The sequence below is a fragment of the Schistocerca serialis genome, chromosome 1 (genome assembly GCF_023864345.2).
Source record: "Schistocerca serialis cubense isolate TAMUIC-IGC-003099 chromosome 1, iqSchSeri2.2, whole genome shotgun sequence".
NCBI classification, from domain to species: Eukaryota; Metazoa; Arthropoda; class Insecta; order Orthoptera; family Acrididae; genus Schistocerca; species Schistocerca serialis.
In genome coordinates, this window is record NC_064638.1 from 531,192,566 (window position 1) to 531,214,195 (window position 21,630).

General features: G+C 39.7%; 1 protein-coding gene across 1 annotated transcript in view; it reads right to left on the reverse strand.

The window, feature by feature from the left end:
• The window catches only part of LOC126474957 (uncharacterized), a 66,439-nt gene that overhangs the window by 31,208 nt on the left and 13,601 nt on the right, over positions 1-21,630 (reverse strand). The window contains exon 2 of the mRNA XM_050102483.1: positions 1,955-3,761. Within this exon, the coding sequence (XP_049958440.1) occupies positions 1,955-3,761 (1,807 nt within the window). The remainder of the gene's footprint in view (positions 1-1,954; positions 3,762-21,630) is intronic.

Genomic DNA, 21,630 nt, shown 5'->3' on the forward strand with positions numbered 1-21,630 from the left:
TGTAAATCCTATGGAATCCATCTGGTTCATTACCAGGTACCATCACAACATATGCAAATCAGCAGCCCACTATTTTAGCAAATTACATGACGTATGCATAGACATCTAGTGTCCCACACCTCCAGAAACCTACCAACAAACTGTTGGATTCCTGATATGCAGAATCAGTGATGTATTTCGTTCCAAAGATGGACAAACAAGCTACTAACAGCTGGTCATAATGTTTTGGATCATCAGCGCATACAGGCAATGTAGTAGTAGTAGTAGCAGCAGCTAATAACGATACATGTAATAATGAATACAAGGAATATAATAAATGTCAGCCTTATTAATGTTAAGCAATTCCCTCATTGTCCACAGTTCATGGTCTTGCGATAGAATTCTCACTTCCCAAGCATGGGGTCCTGGGTTCGATTCCCAGCGGGGTCAGGGATTTTCACCTGCCCTGAGATGACTGGGTGTTGTTGCATCATCTTCATCATCATCATTCATCCCCATTATGGTCGGAGGAAGGCAATGGCAAACCCCTCCATTAGGACCTTGCCTAGTATGGCGGTGCGGGTCTCCCGCGTCACTCCCCTACCCTCTGTCAAGAAACATGGGACTTCATTTCCAATTCCCTCATTATGTTATTGTCAAACATGAGTAGGCACATCTAAACAGAAACATATAATAACAGAATAGAAGGAATACATGTGGAGAAGAAGTTGACTGGATGGACGAAAACAGAGAAATAGTAGGGTAAGATTAGCTGTTGAGATGGAAAGAAGAAAACAGAAATTGAAAGCGATGAGAAAAGCATAGAAAGGGAAGCTATGCCGATGATAAATGATAAAGCTTTAATCTATACTTGAGTGCAGAAAGTGTTTTGGAGAAGAAGCAAGTTACAGGGTAATTTGTTCCACAATTGTTTGAGGAAATGAAGAAGAAGATGGAGATAGTGAAAGATTTAGTGTTATGCAAGATGCTGGACATATCCAATCTAGTAATGCGTGTAATGATAAGTATTTAGTATGTGAGGAGAGGTGTTGAACACACCTGTGACTAAGAAACCAATGAAGTAAATACTGCACATGGAGACCATGTTGTCTACCTGGTTGCATCAACCTGAGTACAGGAACGACTGATGTGATCAAACAACAGAATGTTGCATCATATCTTACGCAAGCATTCATTGCTAGCTCAAGTCATCTGGAGTTATCACCATTTTTGCTATGTTGAACTACATCACATTATTAAAAGTTTCGTACGACTCAATACTTGGACTAATTTTTGTTTAGTTTGAAACAGAAATATTTTTCTAAAGTTTTGGATTGCATATAGGCAGGAGAGAGATTTCCTGCAAGCTGCAACCATTTGTTCTTTCCAATTTAGACACTCATCCAAGATTATGCAAACATCTTTTACTGTTTTTTAAAGTGATAATTGGATGCCACTGAGAAGTATTGGAGGTACTGATCCACGAAAATGTCTGTTGATCGACTTTCAGTGAGGTGTGAGAATGACCTGCGACTTCTTAGGGCTTAGTTTAAGAACTCAGTTTTATGCCCATCATGATACAAAACAATGACTGTCATTCATATTTGTTATATCATTTAAAATTGTTACAGCAGCAACAATGCTCACAGTGTTGGCACTTATATACAACAGCGTATTGTCTTCATAATCATATAAGTGGTAATTACAAGAGGCACAGGATGAAGTCCTGGTTGGGTTGGACATTTTACATATTCCTGGAAACCAATATCTGTGCTAAACAATACACAGTCATTTATCAACATAGATTTTCTAAAAAGCCAGTAAGAACATAAAAACACTTCTAAAAATCATGTGCAAAATGCATTGTGTTCCATTAATTCCTCTTAGATGTAACTGGAAACACCCTACACAAAAGCAACACAAAGATCAGATGGGTGTTAAGGAAATACAAAATCTATTTTTACAGTGTACTGACCTTAAAAGCAATTATATCATTCTTTTTTGGTTTTCCTTCCAGTTGAGGATAATGAAGTGGATCAATTGCATTAGGATTCATTTTCAGGCATGTCATATCAGCCTGATCCACTACTTGTGTACTCTGAAAATCACTTGTTCCTTCAGAATTTTTGTTGGTGTTCTGTTTTGAGACCGGCATTAAGGATTCTGATGCAGATCCAGAACTGTTGCACTGACTTTTTCGTTCAAATACAACAGGAACTGAATTCTGTTTTCCAAGAATTAAGAGCTTCTGTAAAGATTCCTTTGTGTTCATATTCAGATCAGCAGTGTTTAATGCCCACTGCTGATGTAAAGGAATTTGGTTTGGCAAAGATGTAATATCACTTTTCATTATACAATTTTCAGGAGTACAATATTCAAAGCTATTTTTCGTGGGACAGTCCGTAACTTCAGTTTCTGGAGTCAGATCATGTGTACTCTCATCATTGACATTTGGTGATGCTTTAGAGTCACAGGTTTCTTCAGTTGTATTATTTCTCATATCCATATCATTACTCAAAGGTACCTCTTCATTGCTTGTACTTTCTTTTAAATTTTCACCCATTGCATCACCAAATCTTATGTGTTTCCTTGGTGGAATACTATACTGTGGAACTGTATGTTGTACGACCACAGATGGTAATGCAACAGCACTGTCATTCTGGATTCCATTTCTCTTTCTGTGTTTCCTTACACGGACCCTCTTACGCTTAGGCTTTGTGCCGATGGTTGTGTTGGTGACATTGTCTAGATGGTTTCCCAGGGCAGAATCATAAATGCTGGTACTGTCCTGCGACAGAAAGTCTGCAACTTCTCTAATCTTACACCCACCAGTAAAATTTGGAGTACTACTTACAGCTCTGTCTACAAAATCTGAACCTCCATAGTCTTTACTGTCACAGTCTTCTATGCCACTATTCACTATACCATCAATATTTTGGCATGTTAATGAAGATCCATTTTTGCACTTTTGAGCTCCTTTAGAACAACTAGTTAAAAATGTCGTGTCAGATGTGAATTCACAACTTAATGATAAACTTTGGTCTTGTGCCATATCTGTTTCTGCATCACTTTGGTTGAGTTTTTTATTACGTTTTTTCAAGTCTGTGGGATGTAGATGTTCTGAATCAAGACTCTTGTGGGCATCCAGTGATGCTAAGTCATTTTTTCTTTTTTTCTTATGTTTCTTGAGGCCTTTGGCAGTTTCTTGTTCATTGTGGTCACTTATGTTTTCAGGCGAATTGTGGCACAGCACATCAGATACAACTTTGTCCTCTGTAACATCTCCATTAATTTCAACAGCTTTGTTTCTCTTTTTCTTTCTGTTAGCTTTATTGTCAAAATGTATGCCATCACTGTTTTTCTTCTCAAGTTCATCTTGAAGGGGTTCTATACTACTGCCGTTGAGGACTTCCTTTTTTACTCTTTCTTTCTTTCGTTTACATTTTTTTTGATAGTGAATTTCAGGTTCAAGATCCTGCTGTAAAACATTTACACTGTTGGTAAACTTGCTCTTATCAATTTCTTCATGTTTTCTCTTCTTGCCTCGGGCTTCATGAAATAATGCTTTACCTATATGGGACAAACAAGAGTTGTTGATTTTCTCATTCTGGTAGAAATCTTGAGAGTCAAAATTCTCTGAACTGTCAGTCTTGATATTTTTTCTGGATTCTTGCTCAGGGTGAATCTCTTGTCTCAGATACTCTACTTCTTTATTGCTCTTTGTAAGATGGTCAGTTGTGGAACAGCTCTCCCCACCTTGGAAGTGAAAGGCTTTCAAGACTCTGTAACAAAATAATAAAAAATAGTTCTAGGATTACTTATTCAAAATGTTTACAAAGTGATAAGAAAGTTAAACTAATTGACAACAGATTTTGTAACATTATAATCATTTTAGAAATTGCAGCTTAAAAAATTGCAACTTAAAAAAGAAAGCTTATATAACTGGTATTGAGAAGCAGCTGTAAAGTAATAAATATCCCTAAAATATTTTGGACTATTACACGCTTTCAGTTTCCATTGTCTACTTTGGTTAAGTTATTTCTTACATTTTTTTTTTTTTTCAAAATTCTGAATCAAGAGTCTTGTGAGTATCCAGTGATGCTAAGTCATTTTTTCTTTTTTCCTTGTGTTTCCTGAGGCTCATGGTAGTTTCTTGTTCATTGTGGTCACTTATTTTTTCAAGTGAATTGACTTTGTCTTCTGTAGCATTTCAATTAATTTCACCAGCTATTCTTATTCTTTCTGTTAGCTTTACTGTCAAAGTGTATGCCATCACTGTTTTTCTCCTCAAGTTCATTTTGAATGTATTCTATACTACTGCCACTGAGGACTTCCTTCTTTAGTCAAGATGGACACCACAATGGTGCCCACATGAACCAGCTCTGATTTAAGTGTATTTTCTTTGGGAATAAGTTGCTACAAACAGTCAATATTTGGAGCCGCATAAGCTTAAAGCATTAAGTAGTGCAGTGTGTTACTGGTTAGATTCAAGACTTTGTAAACTATGTAACAAACATAGTGTGTTTGCTCGCAGCATACATGAACAAGCGGCTAACATCTACATCTACATCTACATGGATACTCTGCAAATCACATTTAAGAGCCTAGCAGAGGGTTCATTGAACCACCTTCACAATTCTCTATTATTACAATCTTGTACAGCGTGCGGAAAGAACGAGCACCTATACCTTTCCGTACGAGCTCTGATTTCCTTTATTTTATTGTGGTGATTGTTTCTCCCTAAGTAGGTTGGTGACAACAAAATACTTTTGCATTCGGAGGAGAAAGTTGACAATTGGAATTTCGTGAGAAGATTCCATCGCAATGAAAAACACCTTTCTTTTAATCATGTCCAGCCCAAACCCTGCCCATCATTTCAGTGACACTCCCTCCCATATTTTGTGATAATACAAAACATACTGCCCTTCTTTGAACTTTTTCGATGTACTCCGTCAGTTCTACGTGGTTAGGATCCCACACCGCGCAGCAGTATTTTAGAAGGGGGTAGACAGGTGTAGTGTAGGCAGTCTCCCTAGTAGACCTGTTACATTTTCTAAGTGTCCTGCCAATAAAATGCAGTCTTTGGTTAGCGTTCCCCGCAACATTCTCTATGTGTTCCTTCCATTGTAAGTTGTTCGTAACTGTAAGTCCTAGGTATTTAGTTGAATTTACGGGCTTTAGATTTGACTGCTTTATTGTGTAACTGAAGTTTAACGAATTCCTTTTAGCACTCATGTGGACGACCTCACACTTTTCATTATTTAGGGGTCAACTGCCAATTTCGCACCACTCAGATATCTTTTCTAAATCGTTTTGCAATTTGTTTTGATCTTCTGATAACTTTATTAGTTGATAAACAACAGCGTCATCTGCAAACAACCTAAGACAGCCTCTCAGATTGTCTCCCAATCATTTATATACATAAGGAACAGCAAAGGGCCACTATTATAAGCATCTTGCATTGAAGTCCGCACTAAATTTAAAGCTTCTGTGAAAGATCGTCAATCTTGGGGGTTTGCATCTGTTTAAATTTGGCATGTTTGTTTCACTGTTTCCGCAACAGTGTTCTGACCCGTTTTGTGTACCATGGAAGATCAGCTCCATTGTTTGTTAATTTATTTGGTATAAATCTCTCAATTGCAGCTGATACTATTTCTTTGAATTCAAGCCACATCTGGTCTTCACTTATATTAATTTGGAAGCAGTAGAGATTGTCTCTCAGGAAGGCATCTAGTGAATTTTTATTTGCTTTTTTGAGTAGCTACATATTTTTCATTTATTTAATCTCGCTATGACAACCCATGTTCACTAATCCCTGTATCCGTTCTGATGCTTGTTATTACCTCAGGATTATTTGTTGCTAAGAGGTCAAGCGTGTTTTCACAACCGTTTACTATTAGCGTGGGCTATGAACTAACTGCTCAAAATAATTTTCAGGGAATGCATTTAGCACCATTTCGGATGAGGTTTTATGCGTACCTTTTGAATTAAACATGGGTTTTCGCCAACATATTGAGGGTAAATTAAAGTAACCACCAACTATAATCGTATGAGACGGGTACGTGTTCAAAATCAAACTGAAGTTTTCTTTGAACATTTCGGCAACTGTATGATCTGAATTGGGAGATCGGTAAAAGGATCCAATTATTATTTTATTTCAGTTGCCAAAAATGACCTCTGCCCATACTAACTCACAGGAACTATCTACTTCAATTTTGCGACAAGATAAACTACTTCCAACAGTAACAAACACGCCATCACCAATCATGTTTAACCTATCCTTTCCGAACACAGTTGGGTTCTTCGCAAAAATTTCGGCTGAGCTTTTGTCCAGCTTTAGCCAGCTTTAAGTGCCTATAACAATTTGGGCATTGGTGCTTTCTATTAGTGCTTGGAGCTCTGGTACTTTCCCAACACAGCTATAACAATTTACAACTGTTATTATGCTTCCTGTATCTACATTCTTCCTGTGTTCGACCTGCACCCTTTGAGACTGAATGGTCTAGCATCCTTCATGTTTCACCACTTCAGCAGGTGTGTTGTGATAACTACACTGTGCATTATCAACAGTAGCTGGGACACCGTGTTGGATCAGGATCTGCGGCCACTAGATGACTTCCTTGTCAGCCACAGCTGCAAGCACCACTAGGGACTTCAGCCAACAGCATCTTATCAACAAAATTCTAGAGGCGTGCAGCCAAAGCAGTGTGTTCCTTTGTGGTAAAAACTGAGAAGACAATGTAATAAGACAGAAAGTGAGTGCTGGCACCTTGACAGTTATGCTGACAGATGATGTAATACAGGATATTTACCAACCATTGAATATGGTTGCTACGACAACATCGTCAATTTCCTTCAAGAGGCAAAGGAAGTTCCCGTTGCTGTAATAAATGAACTGATGCAGAAAGTGTCCCAACGGGTCATGTTTTTGTCCAGGTTGCTTGGACAGATACAAGAACTGTGAGAGGAGAATGAAAGATTACATCAAGAAATCTCTGAATCAGATTTGGGAATACTGAAACCCCTTGTTGAGCTTCTAGAGCATGAGAGCTCCAACTTGACAGAAAAAGCGAGTATGTATATTCCTTCATATCCCATTATAGCTGTTTCACAAAAACCAATGCTAAGTACAACAGCTAGATCCACTAAGAACACAGATGTGAAGAAGAAACTGACTGATGTAATAAATCCAAGGATGGATAAGACTAGGATCTAACTGATATGGCCATACATTAGCACTGTCCTAGTGGAAACAGAAAATGATGATTACTGCAATAAGCTTAAAGAGGAAGCAAATCAGATATGTAGCATTAAATGTGAGCCACTGAAAAAGAAGAGGTATCTATTAATTGTGTGCAATGTGCTCCAGGAAGCGGACAACACTGACCTTTCCGAAGATATTTATGAGCTTAACTTGTCTGGGCACAAGCAAAAAAAGGAGTTTGAAGACAAGGTATGAAACCTATGTCAGTCACATAATGAAAGTTACTTCCCATGTTCGTAAGCTTCTGCACCAAAAAGAAAACATGTATGTCATTTTCCATGCTTTAGGAATAAATAAGTATGTTGACATGCCCAAATTTTATAAATGCTGTGATTTAGGTCACATCAAGAATATCTGTAAGTGTAAGGACAGAATGTGCTCCCACTGTGGAGCAGAGGGCCACCAGAAAAGTGTAAGCTCAAAAATCAACAAGAAACCTGTCACATTCCTTGTCGCAACAGGAACATTTTGTGACTCACCTGTGAAAGAATGTGCAACCTATGCAATGCTTTTAGAATGTGAAATAGCTAGAACAGACTATGTATCCATCTAAAATACAAGCAATATGGTGGTCAACTCCGTATCAAATCTATGTAAAGCAAGAAGCAGAAGGTATGATGCACAGGAAAAGGAAGTGCAAGAACCTGTCAACAGTAGCCAGAAATTAACATCATGCCATAGCCTGACATCAGCAACTTGGGATTATACTGCCAGGAAGACGAGTGTCACATTTTGATGACATTCGAGCACCAATTATTAGAGAGTTTATTGAAAATTTCATAGATGACATAATACCGCAGAAAAGATTTGAGACAGCAGTTGCAAAGTAACTTAGATGACAGGCTCTTAAATGGGTAATAACCCAGGAAAAGATGTGTTGCACGAGAAATGAACTTGAGCTACAGAAATTTAGTGCAAGTGTAGCTGAACATTCAGGAAGCTTTAATACGGACCGTATAACTCATAATGATCTGTCCTCAAGATAAGAAGGCACTTCCTCATCAAGTGCGAAATCACACAAGATGAAGTTCGTGAACTTTGTTCAAGGACAGACCTTGTGGGGAACATCTGCATCAACCGAAGCTGCGGAGGCTGCTGACGGAAGAGATGTTCCTGGTGCAGTAACACCTGCAACAGGAGGCTTCTCGATTTGGCATCCATCCAACTTGACACTTCATCTACATGTAAATCCTGCCAAAGAGTATGATAAAGATGGCGATGATCATGATAACATCAACACCGCATCTGCAGGGGAGTAGACGCCCATGGAGCTTCGATATTATGTGCAGAGCCTATCCTGTTTCAATGTGGAGTGTGGTGACTGTGATAATACTGATCAGTACGAAAATCACACAACAGTGAAATGCAGTGAAAATCAGGTCCTTCTGTCGGATACAAAAAATATTTCTTGCAATTTGAGCCTTACTAAAAATGATTTTCAATTGCAATCTGACAAAATTTACAATAATTTAAAAGTTAATGTCCAGTTAAGTCATTCGGAGGATCCCAGTGTATTGCAAGTTGCTCTTAGACATTTTTCAGAGTTGGGCATCCTAAATATAAAATCTATTATGTATCCTACACCCGGGGCATTAGACAGGACTCTTTTGAGAGTAATTAATTCACCAACAGAGTTTAAACCATTATGTGACCTCCTTCATCAGGCATTCATGAGAATAGATGAACCATTCGACTTTGGCCATTTATAAGTGGACTTTGCAAATGTATGAACAAGTTTTCTTCAACCCACCCCTCTCTTCTCCAAAGTGCTTTGTTCAGACTCAAAACACATAAAAGGATAAATTACTAAAGATAAATGCTAGTCGAAGTAAAGTGGCAGTAACTGAAATACAAAAACTATTTGATGTGCTGAATGTTGACATAGTGTATTTGCAAGAACCATGCCGTACAATTGTTAAGCTCCCACATTTTCCTGTGGATATGGTAACAGTAACTGGTCACAATGAGGCAATGTCTGCCATTGGCCCTACAATTGGGAAATTCACTGTGACTAAGATGGCACTGCTGTGTGAGAAGCACATGGTCACAGCAGAAATGATGGATGTGCTGGCAAAGTCTGTTGTAGTAAGCATATATATGCAGTATTCTCACCCCATCATACCTTATGCAGATAAGCTCTGGGTGATCACTCTATATGGACAAGGTGCATGTCTCCTTGTGTTAACAGATGCAAATGTAAAATCCTCTCTGTGGCACAGGATGCAAACTGACAAATGTGGTGAGATACTAGAGGAGGCACTACAGGAGCTACACCTCATTGTTTTAAATCTAGAAGGCCAGCCGAGCACATCTGAGGGAAAAGTAGATGGCACTTTAGCAAATGGCATGACAGCAACTAAGATTAAGAGTTGTCAGGTATTAAAGAACCTAACATCTAGTGACCATGATGCAATTTTGATTAAAGCGGTTATAACAATAACACAAAGAGACAAGCAGAGGAAAGCAGGATTGGGTTAGACATCAGGAAAACAGATTGGAATGGCTTAGTTACCTACACTGCAGCATTTCCAATGGAACTGCTTCCAGTACATGTATACTTGGGTGCTAACTCTTGCAAAGATCACAAGATATTTACATTCCTAATAAAAAGGTAAACAGTCAGGCTACAATCCCTCGGAGCCCAGAATGTTCCATGCTGAGGCAAATGGTAAGATCAAGAAGAAATTTTAGGGCAATCAGAGGTCACTGCTAGCTCCATGAATACAGGGCAACTAAGGTGTGCTACAAAAAATTGCTCCACAAAACTAAAAGAATACATGGGAGAAATTTCTACAAAGGCGACTGCAGTTTGACATATGGGGAAGACTGTATAAATTATTGACTGAAAAGGTTAAGGGCCCTTCTGTCATGCCCACAATTCGTAAAGAGGAAGGCTCAATGATGGGTGGATGGAGTCAGCGGGATATCTGCTAACCGTCCTACTTCCTGATGATAATATAGACACAGATACTGAAATACACACACAACATAGAAGTGAACTAGATAATGAATACAACAATCAGACATCGGTGATACCTTTCGCTCAAGAAGAAGTTGCTGTAGAAATTTCCAAGCTCAAAACTGAAAAGGCTCAAATGGCTCTAAGCACTATGGGACTTAACTCAAAACTGAAAAGGGACCTGGTCCGGGTGGTGTCTACCCTGAGATCATATGGATGGTAGGTCCATAGATAAAACCATATTTGACAGCATTACTAAATGAGGCATTGTGAATAGGTAGGATCCCAGTGATATGGAAAACAGCTAGAGCATTAGTAATTAAAAAGGGCAAGGATAAACAACCTGCATCACCAAAAAGCTATAGACCTAGTCACTTACTGAATGCCTTGGCCGAAGTTCAGGAATGGTCGTTCTGTGATCAGATATAGGTGCACAGGAAGCTCTCGGGTCTAAACAAGTGTCAGTAAGGATTCAGAAACGGGATGTCAATAGATGATATGGTTAACAGACCTCTTTAGATTGTAGAAAATACAATAGTGAAGTACGCAGTCATGCTCACGATTGACATGGCAGATGCATTCGAAAATCTTTGGTGGACTGCAATGTTCGCACATTTTTGATATCTCAGGGTCCCAAAATGTCTGTATAAGAGCTTTGTAGATTATTGCAGTGGGTGCAGTATTCAGTGGCTTGTGGGGCAGAACAATGTAATCAGAAAGGTTACCAAAGGCTTTCCTCAAGGCTCCATATAGTGGTCCACTATTCTGGGAGCTCAGAACTGCCAAGCCTTGGTTGGAGCGATGGTGTATTAAAGTAAACGTCGACAAGTGCGAAGCAGATCTGTTTACACGCAGACCGGAACTACTGTGCAAACATCAACACAGTAGACAGATAACGCTACATACACGACCAATATGTTTCTGAGAGAAAGTCAGATATCTTGGTGTCTGGCTGGACCGGAAACTTACATGGGGGGGGGACCACATCGAATACATTGTCAACAGAGCGCACGTGAGGCTCAAACAACTCTACCCAACGCTCAACAGGGAAAGCACACTGAATAGGAGGGTGTCGAGGTCCATATACATGACACTGATTAGACCTCTGATGACGTACGCAGCTCCCGTCTGGGGATATGCAGCTCCCACACGACTGCGCCGCCTGCAGATCATACAGAACAAAGTGCTACGAATCATTAGCAAAGCTACACACGCACCGTGGATCTTCACCAAGAATACCACCCTGAAACCCTCAAGGAAGCATCCAAAAAACACGCCACACGACTATACAGGAACTGGAGACAGTCGAACAATCCTTTCATCCTTACTCTGGGAAACTACGATCACAACCATAGGTGGAAGCACAAGCGGCCAAAGACACTACTATATAGGGCATAGCCACCTATGGCCAGTTAACATATACCAACAAGTGACAAACGTCGGCAAGCCCCTGCAATCAGCAACGCTGACTGGAAATTACCAGCTGCTATCTGAGCTGACCAACAGGCCACAGCAGGGAAACCGACGAGCTCGCCCACTGATGCACAAACAATTCGTCAACATCATCCTACACTGTGTTCCGATATATGACCTATCAGACACAAAAACAATTATAAACCTAACTGTTGCAGATCGCTGAAGCTGATTGAGAGTTCACCACCAGCACCCAGCGGCAGCCGCCAAGCAACAGCACTGCACAACATCAAAGGTATTGACATGCATGATACCCACTACTAACAAAGCCTACCCTTGCACGACCTATCGCAGGCAGCAAGACATCTGCTACTGCTCTTACCACCCAACCTATCACAGAGGTTTTTCCCCCTTGGCTCTTGCCTTGGCACTTTTTTCCCTCTGCCCTTCAAACCGCTACCCTTCGTTTGACTTCGTCCCAATCTATCTCCAGATGAGCGAGTATTAATGGTTAACCTTAACCAGACATATGCAAACGTCGCAGTATCCACATCCCGTGACACCTCACTTTAGTGAAAACTAACCCTTATGCAGAGATGGCAGTAGACCTTTTGAGTTGGACATCATGCCAGTGGGCAAGCAGGGGCTCCACCTCTATTAAAAAAAAGGGATCTTAGTATTGAATCCCTATTACATCTATTATATGGACCAGATGCTACTGAAGGTGGTGTTGCATACGCAGATGACATCCTAGAAGATGTGTCTGCAGAGTCCAGTGCGAGACCTGAGGAAAATTCAAATGATGTACTTGCTCAGATGTAGCACTGGTGCAAGAACAACAAACTCACTACAACTGTTCATAAAACCACATACATACTTCTAAATGTAAAACTTTCACTTGCCAGAAATTCTTCACTGAGGCTTGACAGAATACCGGTGAAACTGTATGTAGACATTTAGGCAGTCTACTAGACCAGAAAGGAAACTTCCTAGAATGCACAAAATGTGTTACTCAAAAAGCGGCCAAAATTAGGCATAAAATTGCCCATGCCGGCACTGGCTGACTATAAATTACCACTGCATGTGTTGTGGTCATACCAGGAAGCTGTCTTCAATGCCATTGTGGGCTTCACTGCCAGTGACTGGGTGCATTGCCTTAGACTAGGAAGCTACAAAACAATATTGCTATGAATTCAGTGGTTGAAGCTCACCAGTGCCTTTCACATTACACCTCTGGAGGGTTTATTGAGGATCCTCGGGATATGTCTGGTGCATATCGTTGTACGTTACAGGACATGAGGAATATGATTTTGTGTACGAGATCACAGGAAAGCATGTTACTGATAAAAGACCTTTACAAACCTGAAATCTAGATGAATAGCAGTCTGATTGGGGCACTAGGAGCACTGTAAGGCACGTTTACAGCATACTCCCAAGCATCAGGAATAGACTCAAACTGCGCTATATTGCACTATTCAAGGTATGGTGCACCTGTTAACAGGTCACGGTCCATATCCCAGACATTTTCATCAAGTGGGATGTAGTTAAATATCAATCTGTGAATCTGCAGAGGCAGGTTCTGCTGATCATGTTGTTCTTAGGTGCCCCATTTTCAGGTAATCGGATATCTAAAAGGCAACCGCTTCATTTCCAGTCTATCAGATCAAGTGGATGCTTTGAATATCAAAATAATGTCAACAGGTCAGAAGAAGCGTTTCTTCAGTTATAGGTAATGGTAGGCACATGTAAATGTAATTAAGATGACCTTCAAATACATATAAGGAAAAACAAAAGAAAAAGAAAATAAAAACAAAAGAAACAATGCTATGGTTACCCACACATGTATGCGCAGACTCGAGGATTGCTGAGGCATACACAGTGTTGGTGATATAGAATAGTGCAGCAACAACAGGTTGAGTATTAGGTACAGTTGTAGTCAGCCAGCAATCCTAAAGTTCTTTTGAGGCTACCAATAACATATTTAGTAAAAATGGAAGTTATTCACTTGGAACCTGAGTCGATTTCTTTTATTTTACGTTACCAGTAATATCTCTAGTAACATAGCTTCTGCTGCTGGTGGTGGTGTTCTTGTTGTTAATGTAAGATTGAAGTTATTCACTTGGAACCTGGGTTACTTTGATTTATGTGATGGTTTTTTTTTTAAAATTGATAATTATTATTATTATTATTATTATTATTATTAGTAGTAGTAGTAGTAGTAGTAGTAGTAGTCGCAAAGCTCCCAGAGTGGAAGACACTAAGTAAAGATGTTTCATTTTCCGTTCTCCTTGTTCCTTTTATTTGCCCACCATCAGTTTTTCATTGTTTGCGAGAATTTAGTTCTTCTTTCTTCACTCCATTTTGTTCCAGTTTTTTGGGCTTTTGTCTCTGGTTTAACCTCCCATTTTTCTACTTTTATTCTAAAATGGTTCGTTATGTCTATTTCTTCTTTGGTGATTTTGGCTAATTCCAAGTCTTTTTTTAACATTTTGGATCTATTCTCCTCCATTGATGAGGATATCTACATATTTTCCTATTCTTTTTGTTAGTCTGTGTTTGGGAAGCCTCATTATGTGGCCATAGAATTTGAAGCGTCATTTCCTCATGCCTGTCTCTATGTTAGAATATTCTTCAATTCAGTACGTTTTCTGTAGTCTATATCCATTTTCGGTCCATCTTGGTCCCGAAATTTTCCTAATTATTTTTCTTTCTTCTTTCTTTAGATTTTCTATATCAGTTTTCCTGTTTAGTGTCAAGGTTTCACTGGCATATAACATCGAATGTTTAATTATTGTTTTGTAATGTCTAATTTTGGCATTTAAAGATAAACATTTTTTATTACAGAGGTTTTGCACTAATCCTAAACCTTTATGAGCTTTTTGTGCTCTTTTGTGTTGTGCATATTTTTCATAGATAATTTCTCCTACATATTTAAAGTGTGATACTCTGTTAATTTCTCCATGTTTGAAAATTTCTAAATTTGTTGTTGTAAACACTGTCTTTTCAAATGATATCTGCAGGCCGACTTTCTCTGGGCATTCTTTTAGAGTTTCTATCTGTTTTATAGCCATCTCACAAGAACCTGCGATTATTGAGAGATCGTCCGCAAAGGCTAAGTGGGGATATTTTTTTTTTTAAATGAAATTGGTTTCCAGCAATTTTCTTCTTCAAATGTCTTTTCCCATTCTTCCATGACTCTATCTAGAACTGCATTGAACAACAAATGTGCGCAGACCACAGAGGAAGCGCCTGCAGCCGTTGGTGGAGGGGGAAGGCCATAGGCATAAATACTGGACCAGGTCCACTTGAGGAGCAGTCTCAGGTCGCACCTGATGAAGGTCACAGGCTACGTGACCGAAATATCGTGCAAGTACGATGCTGATATCCGGCAGACACCCGACAACCCAAGATGCATGTAATGTGTTTGTGGACCTGTAATTCTTTCCTCAAGTTATTCCCAATAGCTCATTTGGTATACAATATCAATGAAGTTGAATCACAACATTGGACTCAACTGATAATGACAATACTGACTGCTTACTCCAACATTTGCCAGAAGTTGGTTGTGAAAGTCAGATACAGCCAAATTAACTACAGTATAGTGATGTTAGAGCCCATCTTTCCTCAATAAGAAGTCTAGTCCTCACAACATACATATTTTGAGACTTGTTTATTGATTGAATGTTTATCTTCATATGCTTAACTAGTAGTTACATCACTTTTCCAGGAAATAATACTATAATGCATAACAGTTTACCATCTGCATTCCACTTCAAAAGCTGTCACTTATACTGTTAAGCCTCAACAGATCTTAACAACTGGGAGTAGACAGCTCTTTACAGCTGGGTTAAACAGCCACAATTTTAATAACTGCCACTGTCTGGCACTTCATGCATTTCAGTTCTGGTTTGTTCCCCACGTGTTGTCATCACCACAATCCTTGTCAGCAATCTGGCATCCAATACTGGACATAAGCTGCTTCTAGACTTTTCCATGCATTTTGGTCTTCAATGGTACATTTCAGTGCCATTCCTGCACACTTTTCAATGTCATCCACCCACCTTCCATTAGATGATTATCTTGGTCTCTTCTTATCTCTTAGACTTTAACAACGAATTTCTTTTGTTAGTCTGCCATCCATCCTCCAGCATTATGCCCTCCAGACATCATCTAAAGTAGGACTTGCTTCCCTCTTGAGACATTTCAGGATCTCCTCCTCTGTAGGCAGCACACCACTGCTGATAGTGAGTTGGACAGCATCTGTGTGCTTGTTAGTAGGTGGCAGTTTTCAAATTACCAAGATATTTCATATCTGCAATAAGGAAACCACGAGCAATATCATAAGTTTTTTCACACTCTGCAGCGGAGTGAAAATCTCATTCTGGGAACATCCCCTATGCTATGGCTAAGCCATGTCTCCGCAATATCCTTTCTTTCAGGAGTGCTAGTTCTGCAAGGTCCGCAGGAGAGCTTCTGTAAAGTTTGGAAGGTAGGAGGCGAGGTACTGGCAGAAGTAAAGCTGCGAGGACGGGGCGTGAGTCATGCTTGGGTAGCTCAGGTGGTAGAGCACTTGCCCGCGAAAGGCAAAGGTCCAGGGTTCGAGTCTTGGTCCGGCACACAGTTTTAATCTGCCAGGAAGTTTCATATCAGCGCACACTCCGCTGCAGAGTGAAAATCTCATTCTGGATTCTGGATGACTGACTGATCTGGCCTCATAACATCACCAAAAAAGGCCTTGCTGTGCTGTTAGTGAGAACAGCTGAAAGCAAAGGGAAACTACAGCCATAATTTTTCCTGAGGGCATGCAGCTTTACTGTATGGTTAAATGATAATGGCATCCTCTTGAGTACAATATTTCAGAGGCAAAATAGTCCCCCATTCAGATCTCTGCGCGGGTACTACTCAAGAGGACGCCATTATAGGGAGAAAGAAAACTGTCGCCCTACGGATCGGAGTGTGGAATGTCAGATCCCTTAATCGAGCAGGTAAGTTAGAAAATTTAAAAAGGGAAATGGATAGGTTAAAGCTAGATATAGTTGGAATTAGTGAAGTTCAGTGGCAGGAGGAACAAGACTTCTGGTAAGGTGAATACACAGTTACAAATACAAAATCAAATAGGGGTAATGCAGGAGTAGGTTTAATAATGGATAAAAATATAGGAGAGCTGGTAAGCTACTATGAACAGCGTAGTTAATGCATTATTGTAGCCAAGATAGACACTAAGCCCACACCTACCACAGTAGTACAAGTTTATATGCTAAATAGTTCAGCAGATGATGAAGAGATTGAAAAAATGTATGATGAGATACAAGAAATTATTCAGACAGTGAAGGGAGACGAAAATTTAATAGTCATGTGGACTGGAACTCGATATCAGGAAAAGCAAGAGAAGGAAAAGTAGTTTGTGAATATGGAATGGGGTAAGAAATGAAAGAGAAAGCTGCCTGCTAGAATTTTGCACAGATTATAATTTGGTTTAAGAATCTTGAAAGAAGGTTGTATACGTGGAAGAGGCCTGGAGACACTGGAAAGTTTCAGATAGATTGTATAATGGTAAGACAAGTTTTAAATTGTAAGACATTTCTATGGGTAGATGTGGACTCTGACCACAGTCTATTGGTTAGTTATGAACTGCAGATTAAAACTGAAGAAACTGCAAAAAGGTGGGAATTAAAGGAGATAGGACCTAGAACTAGAAGAACTGGAGTTTGTAAAGAGTTTCAGAGAGAGCATTAGGGAACGATTGACAAGAATGGAAAAACGAAATACAGTTAAAGGAGAATGGGTAGCTTTGAGAGATGAAATGGTGAAGGCAGCAGAGGATGAAGTAGGTAAAAAGATGAGGGCTAGTAGAAATCTTTGGATAACAGAAGAGATATGAACTAACTGATGAAAGAAGAAAATATAAAATGCAGTAAATGAAGCAGGCAAAAAGGAATACAAACGTCTCAAAAATGAGATTGACAGGAAGTGCAAAATGGCTAAGCAGGTATGGCTACAGGACAAATGTAAGGATGTAGAGGCATATATCACTAGGGGTAAGATAGACACTTCCTACAGGAAAATTAAAGAGGCCTTTGCAGAGGAGAGAACCACTTGTATGAATAATCAAGAGCTCAGATGGAAAACCAGTTCTAAGCAAAGAAGGGAAGGCAGAAAGGTGGAAGGAGTATATAGAGGGTCTATACAAGGGCAATATAGCTGAGGGCAATATTACGGAAATGGAAGAGGACGTAGATGAAGATGAAATGGGAGAATGATACTGTGTGAAGAGCTTGACAGAGCAAGTCGAAACAATGCACCAGGGGTGGACAATATTCCTTTAGAACTACTGACAGCCTTGGAAGAGTCAACCCTGACAAAACTCAACCATCTGGTGAGCAAGACGTATGAAACAGGTGAAATACCCTCAGACTTCGAGAAGAATATAATAATTCCATTCTCAAAGAAAGAAAGTGTTGACAGGTGTGAAAATTACCAAACAACCAATTTAATAAGTCATGGCTGAAAATACTAACTCGAATTCTTTACAGACGAATGGAAAAAACTGGTAGAAGCCCACCTCGGAGAAGATCAGTTTGGATTCCGCAGAAATGTTGAAACACGTGAGGCAATACTGACCGTACGACTTGTCTTAGAAGATAGATCAAGGAAAGGCAAACCTACGTTTCTAACATTTTTAGACTTAGATAAAGTTTTTGACAATGTTAACTGGAATACTTTCTTTCAAATTCTGAAGGTGGCAGGGGTAAAATATAGGGAGCGAAAGGCTATTTATAATTTGTACAGTAACCAGATGACAGTTATAAGTGTCGAGGGCATGAAAGTGAAGTAGTGGTTGAGGAGGGAGTGAGACAGGGTTGTAGCCTATCTCCAATGTTATTCAATCTGTATACTGAGTGAGCAGTAAAGGAAACAAAAGAAAAATTTGGAGTAGGAATTAAACTTCATGGAGAAGAAATAAAAACATTGAGGTTTGCCGACAACATTGGAATTCTAACAGAGACAGCAAAGAACCAGGAGGAGCAGTTGAACAGAATAGACAGTGTCTTGAAAGGAGGATATAAGATAAACATCAACAAAAGTAGAACGGGGATAATGGATTGCAGTCGAATTAAATCAGGTGATGCTGAGGGAATTAGAGTAGGAAATGAGACACTTAAAGTAGTAAATGAGTTTTGCTATTTGAGGAGCAAAATAACTGATGATGGTCGAAGAAGAGAGGACATAAAATGTAAGTCTGGCAATTGGCAAGGAAAGCATTTCTGAAGCAGAGAAATTAGTTAACATTTAGTACAGATTTAAGTGTCAGGAAACCTTTTCTGAAAGTATTTGTATAGAGTGTAGCCATGTATGGAAGTGAAACATGGGCGATAAATACTGTAGACAAGAGGAGAATAGAAGCTTTCGAAATGTGGTGCTACAGAAGATTGCTGAAGATTAAGTGGATAGATCATGTAATTAATGCGGAGGTAATGAATTGAACTGGGGAGAAGAGGAATTTGTGGCACAACTTGACTAGAAGAAGGGATCGGTTGGTAGGACACATTCCGAGGCATCAAGGGATCATCAATTTAGTATTGGAGGAAAGTATGGCGGGTAAAAATTGTAGAGGGAGACCAAGGCATGAATACACTAAACAGATCCAGGAAGATGTAGGTTGTGGTAGTTATTCGGAGATGAAGAAGCTTGCACAGGATACAGTAGCATGGAGAGCTGCATCAAACCAGTCTCTGGGCTGAAGACTACAACAACAACATATGGAAGTTTCAGAATCCTTATGTGAGATTATTAGATTTTAGTAAAACAAATTCAACAGGTTGACACAGCATCAAATGCTAAGGAAAACAAAGAAAAATACTGAATACACAGTAACACCTACTGTTCACATATTCGTATGCAGGCTCGTCTAAAGCATTCCAGCCAAATATCAGAAAGCTCTACTATTCAAGGTCATGACTAACTGGTTCTGATTGTTGCTACGATTGTGTAAGTATGTCACTGATATTCAGCACGTTGTGAATGAGAGAAATGATGAATAAGGTTTATGGCGCAAATTATTGATACGAATAGTGTTTCTATAGGTACTTGTGAAGCAATCAAGCAGAAGTTAAAAAATATTGGCACTAACATAAGCTTTATCCCACATTACAAATAAAAATAAAACCCTGAGGAGACCAGACGCATGCACAAACTGAATAACTGATAAATGAAATGTTTCTCACTCCCTGTGGAATCCAGGATGTAAGTTGCTAAGGATGTAGCTCAGGAAAGCACCCACAGACAATGTCACATGTGCAGTATATACGGCTCCTGGCTGTTGGTGTTCAACAGCACTGCAAGTGATGGTAAACCTGCTTCTAAATGCTCTGACATGAAATGGGAATACTTTGATGGAGAGAAACAGTGGTGATGTGCTGGGGAGAAGGTCACTGGTTGCCACAAAATGCACAGCCTACTGTTAAGTTGCAATGGATCATTGGTAAGTTGTGCAACATGGTTACACAGAGAAAGCATATTATCAAAATGGTGAGAATTTGATGAAAACACGATGTGCCATTCAATGCCATTTTAACATATCACATAACCAGCCTTTTCTACCAGATAATTCAGTAAATCAAATGTGAATAAGCAATTTGAAGTGAACTGCTGACAGCTCAAAAAGAATGCAGGAGTGTAAGAATTGTTGGGACTCCTGAAAACAAATCATCTGTTCAACAGCCAGACATGTCCTACACCTTATAATAAGAGAAGAAGTATTCTGTCTCTGCAAATGTGAAAATCTTTACAAACTTCGGATTGTGCAATCTCTTAATACAAACTACAAATCCAGTTCTGTGAAATTTGCTCAGAATTCTCTAAGAAAATTATGCCAAAGTTAACAACTTGTGGTCAAGTGATGAGACACACTTCCATCTCTCTGGTTTTATCAATAAACAAAACTTCAGATACTGCGCAGAGAAATGTCCTCATTTACTTCATGATACACTTCTTAATGCAAAGAAAGCCATAGTGTGGTGTGATCTGCTGCAAATGGTACAAATGGTCAATCCACCCTTCCCTGGCACAAGACTGAGGCTGGTAATGCAGTGATTTGTTATACTATATGACTTGTTAAGTTGATAGTGTCCAGTATCGGCTGTAGAGGTACCCCTTCCTTGTGAATATTGGGCAGTCATCATGTGAAAAACTCTGCAGATTTCATGAGAATACTGAAGGGCATCCAAATACAGAGAGATGACCTACTCGTGAGCTTCGACGTCACCTCCTTGTTCATGAAAGTACCTCTACAAGATGCCTTGGCACTCCTTGATCACCACTTCGAACCTGAAACAGTGAAGCTCTTTGAATATGCACTTACGACCACCTACTTCAAGTGCAATGGAGAGCATTATGAACAAGTGGATGGAGTGGCCATGGGATCTCCTCTTGCTCCAGGGATCACAAATCTTTATACGGAACACTCTGAGGAGGTGGCCCTACAAACTGCTCACCATAAACCCAGGCACTTCTTCCGCAATGTCGAATGCTTTTGTGATTTGGCAGCATGGCAGTCAGGTACTGGAGGAGTTTACGGACCACCTAAACACCATACGTGAGAATATCACCTTCACGATGGAAGTAGAGGAGAATGGCTGTATTCCATTCCTGGTCATACTGATTAGGAAGAAGGTGGATGGCACGCTGGGCCATTCAGTGTATAGAAAGAAAACACACACAGACCTGTACCTCCATGCAACCAGCTGCCGCCATCTGGCACAACATCAGTCAGTACTGACCACCTTGGCACACAGGGCATGCATCATTTGTGACAAAGAAAGCTTCTTAGATGAATTACACCATCTAAGAGAGGTATTTCGGAAAAATGGGTACAAAAAAACACAGATTGGTAGGGCCTTCAAGAGGAGACAGGCTGGTAAATTTCATGAAAAGGAAGAAGAAGAAGAAGAAGAAGAAGAAGAGGAAGATAACAAGAGACTTGCCTTTCTGCCATATTTGGGGCTCCTGTCAGCCA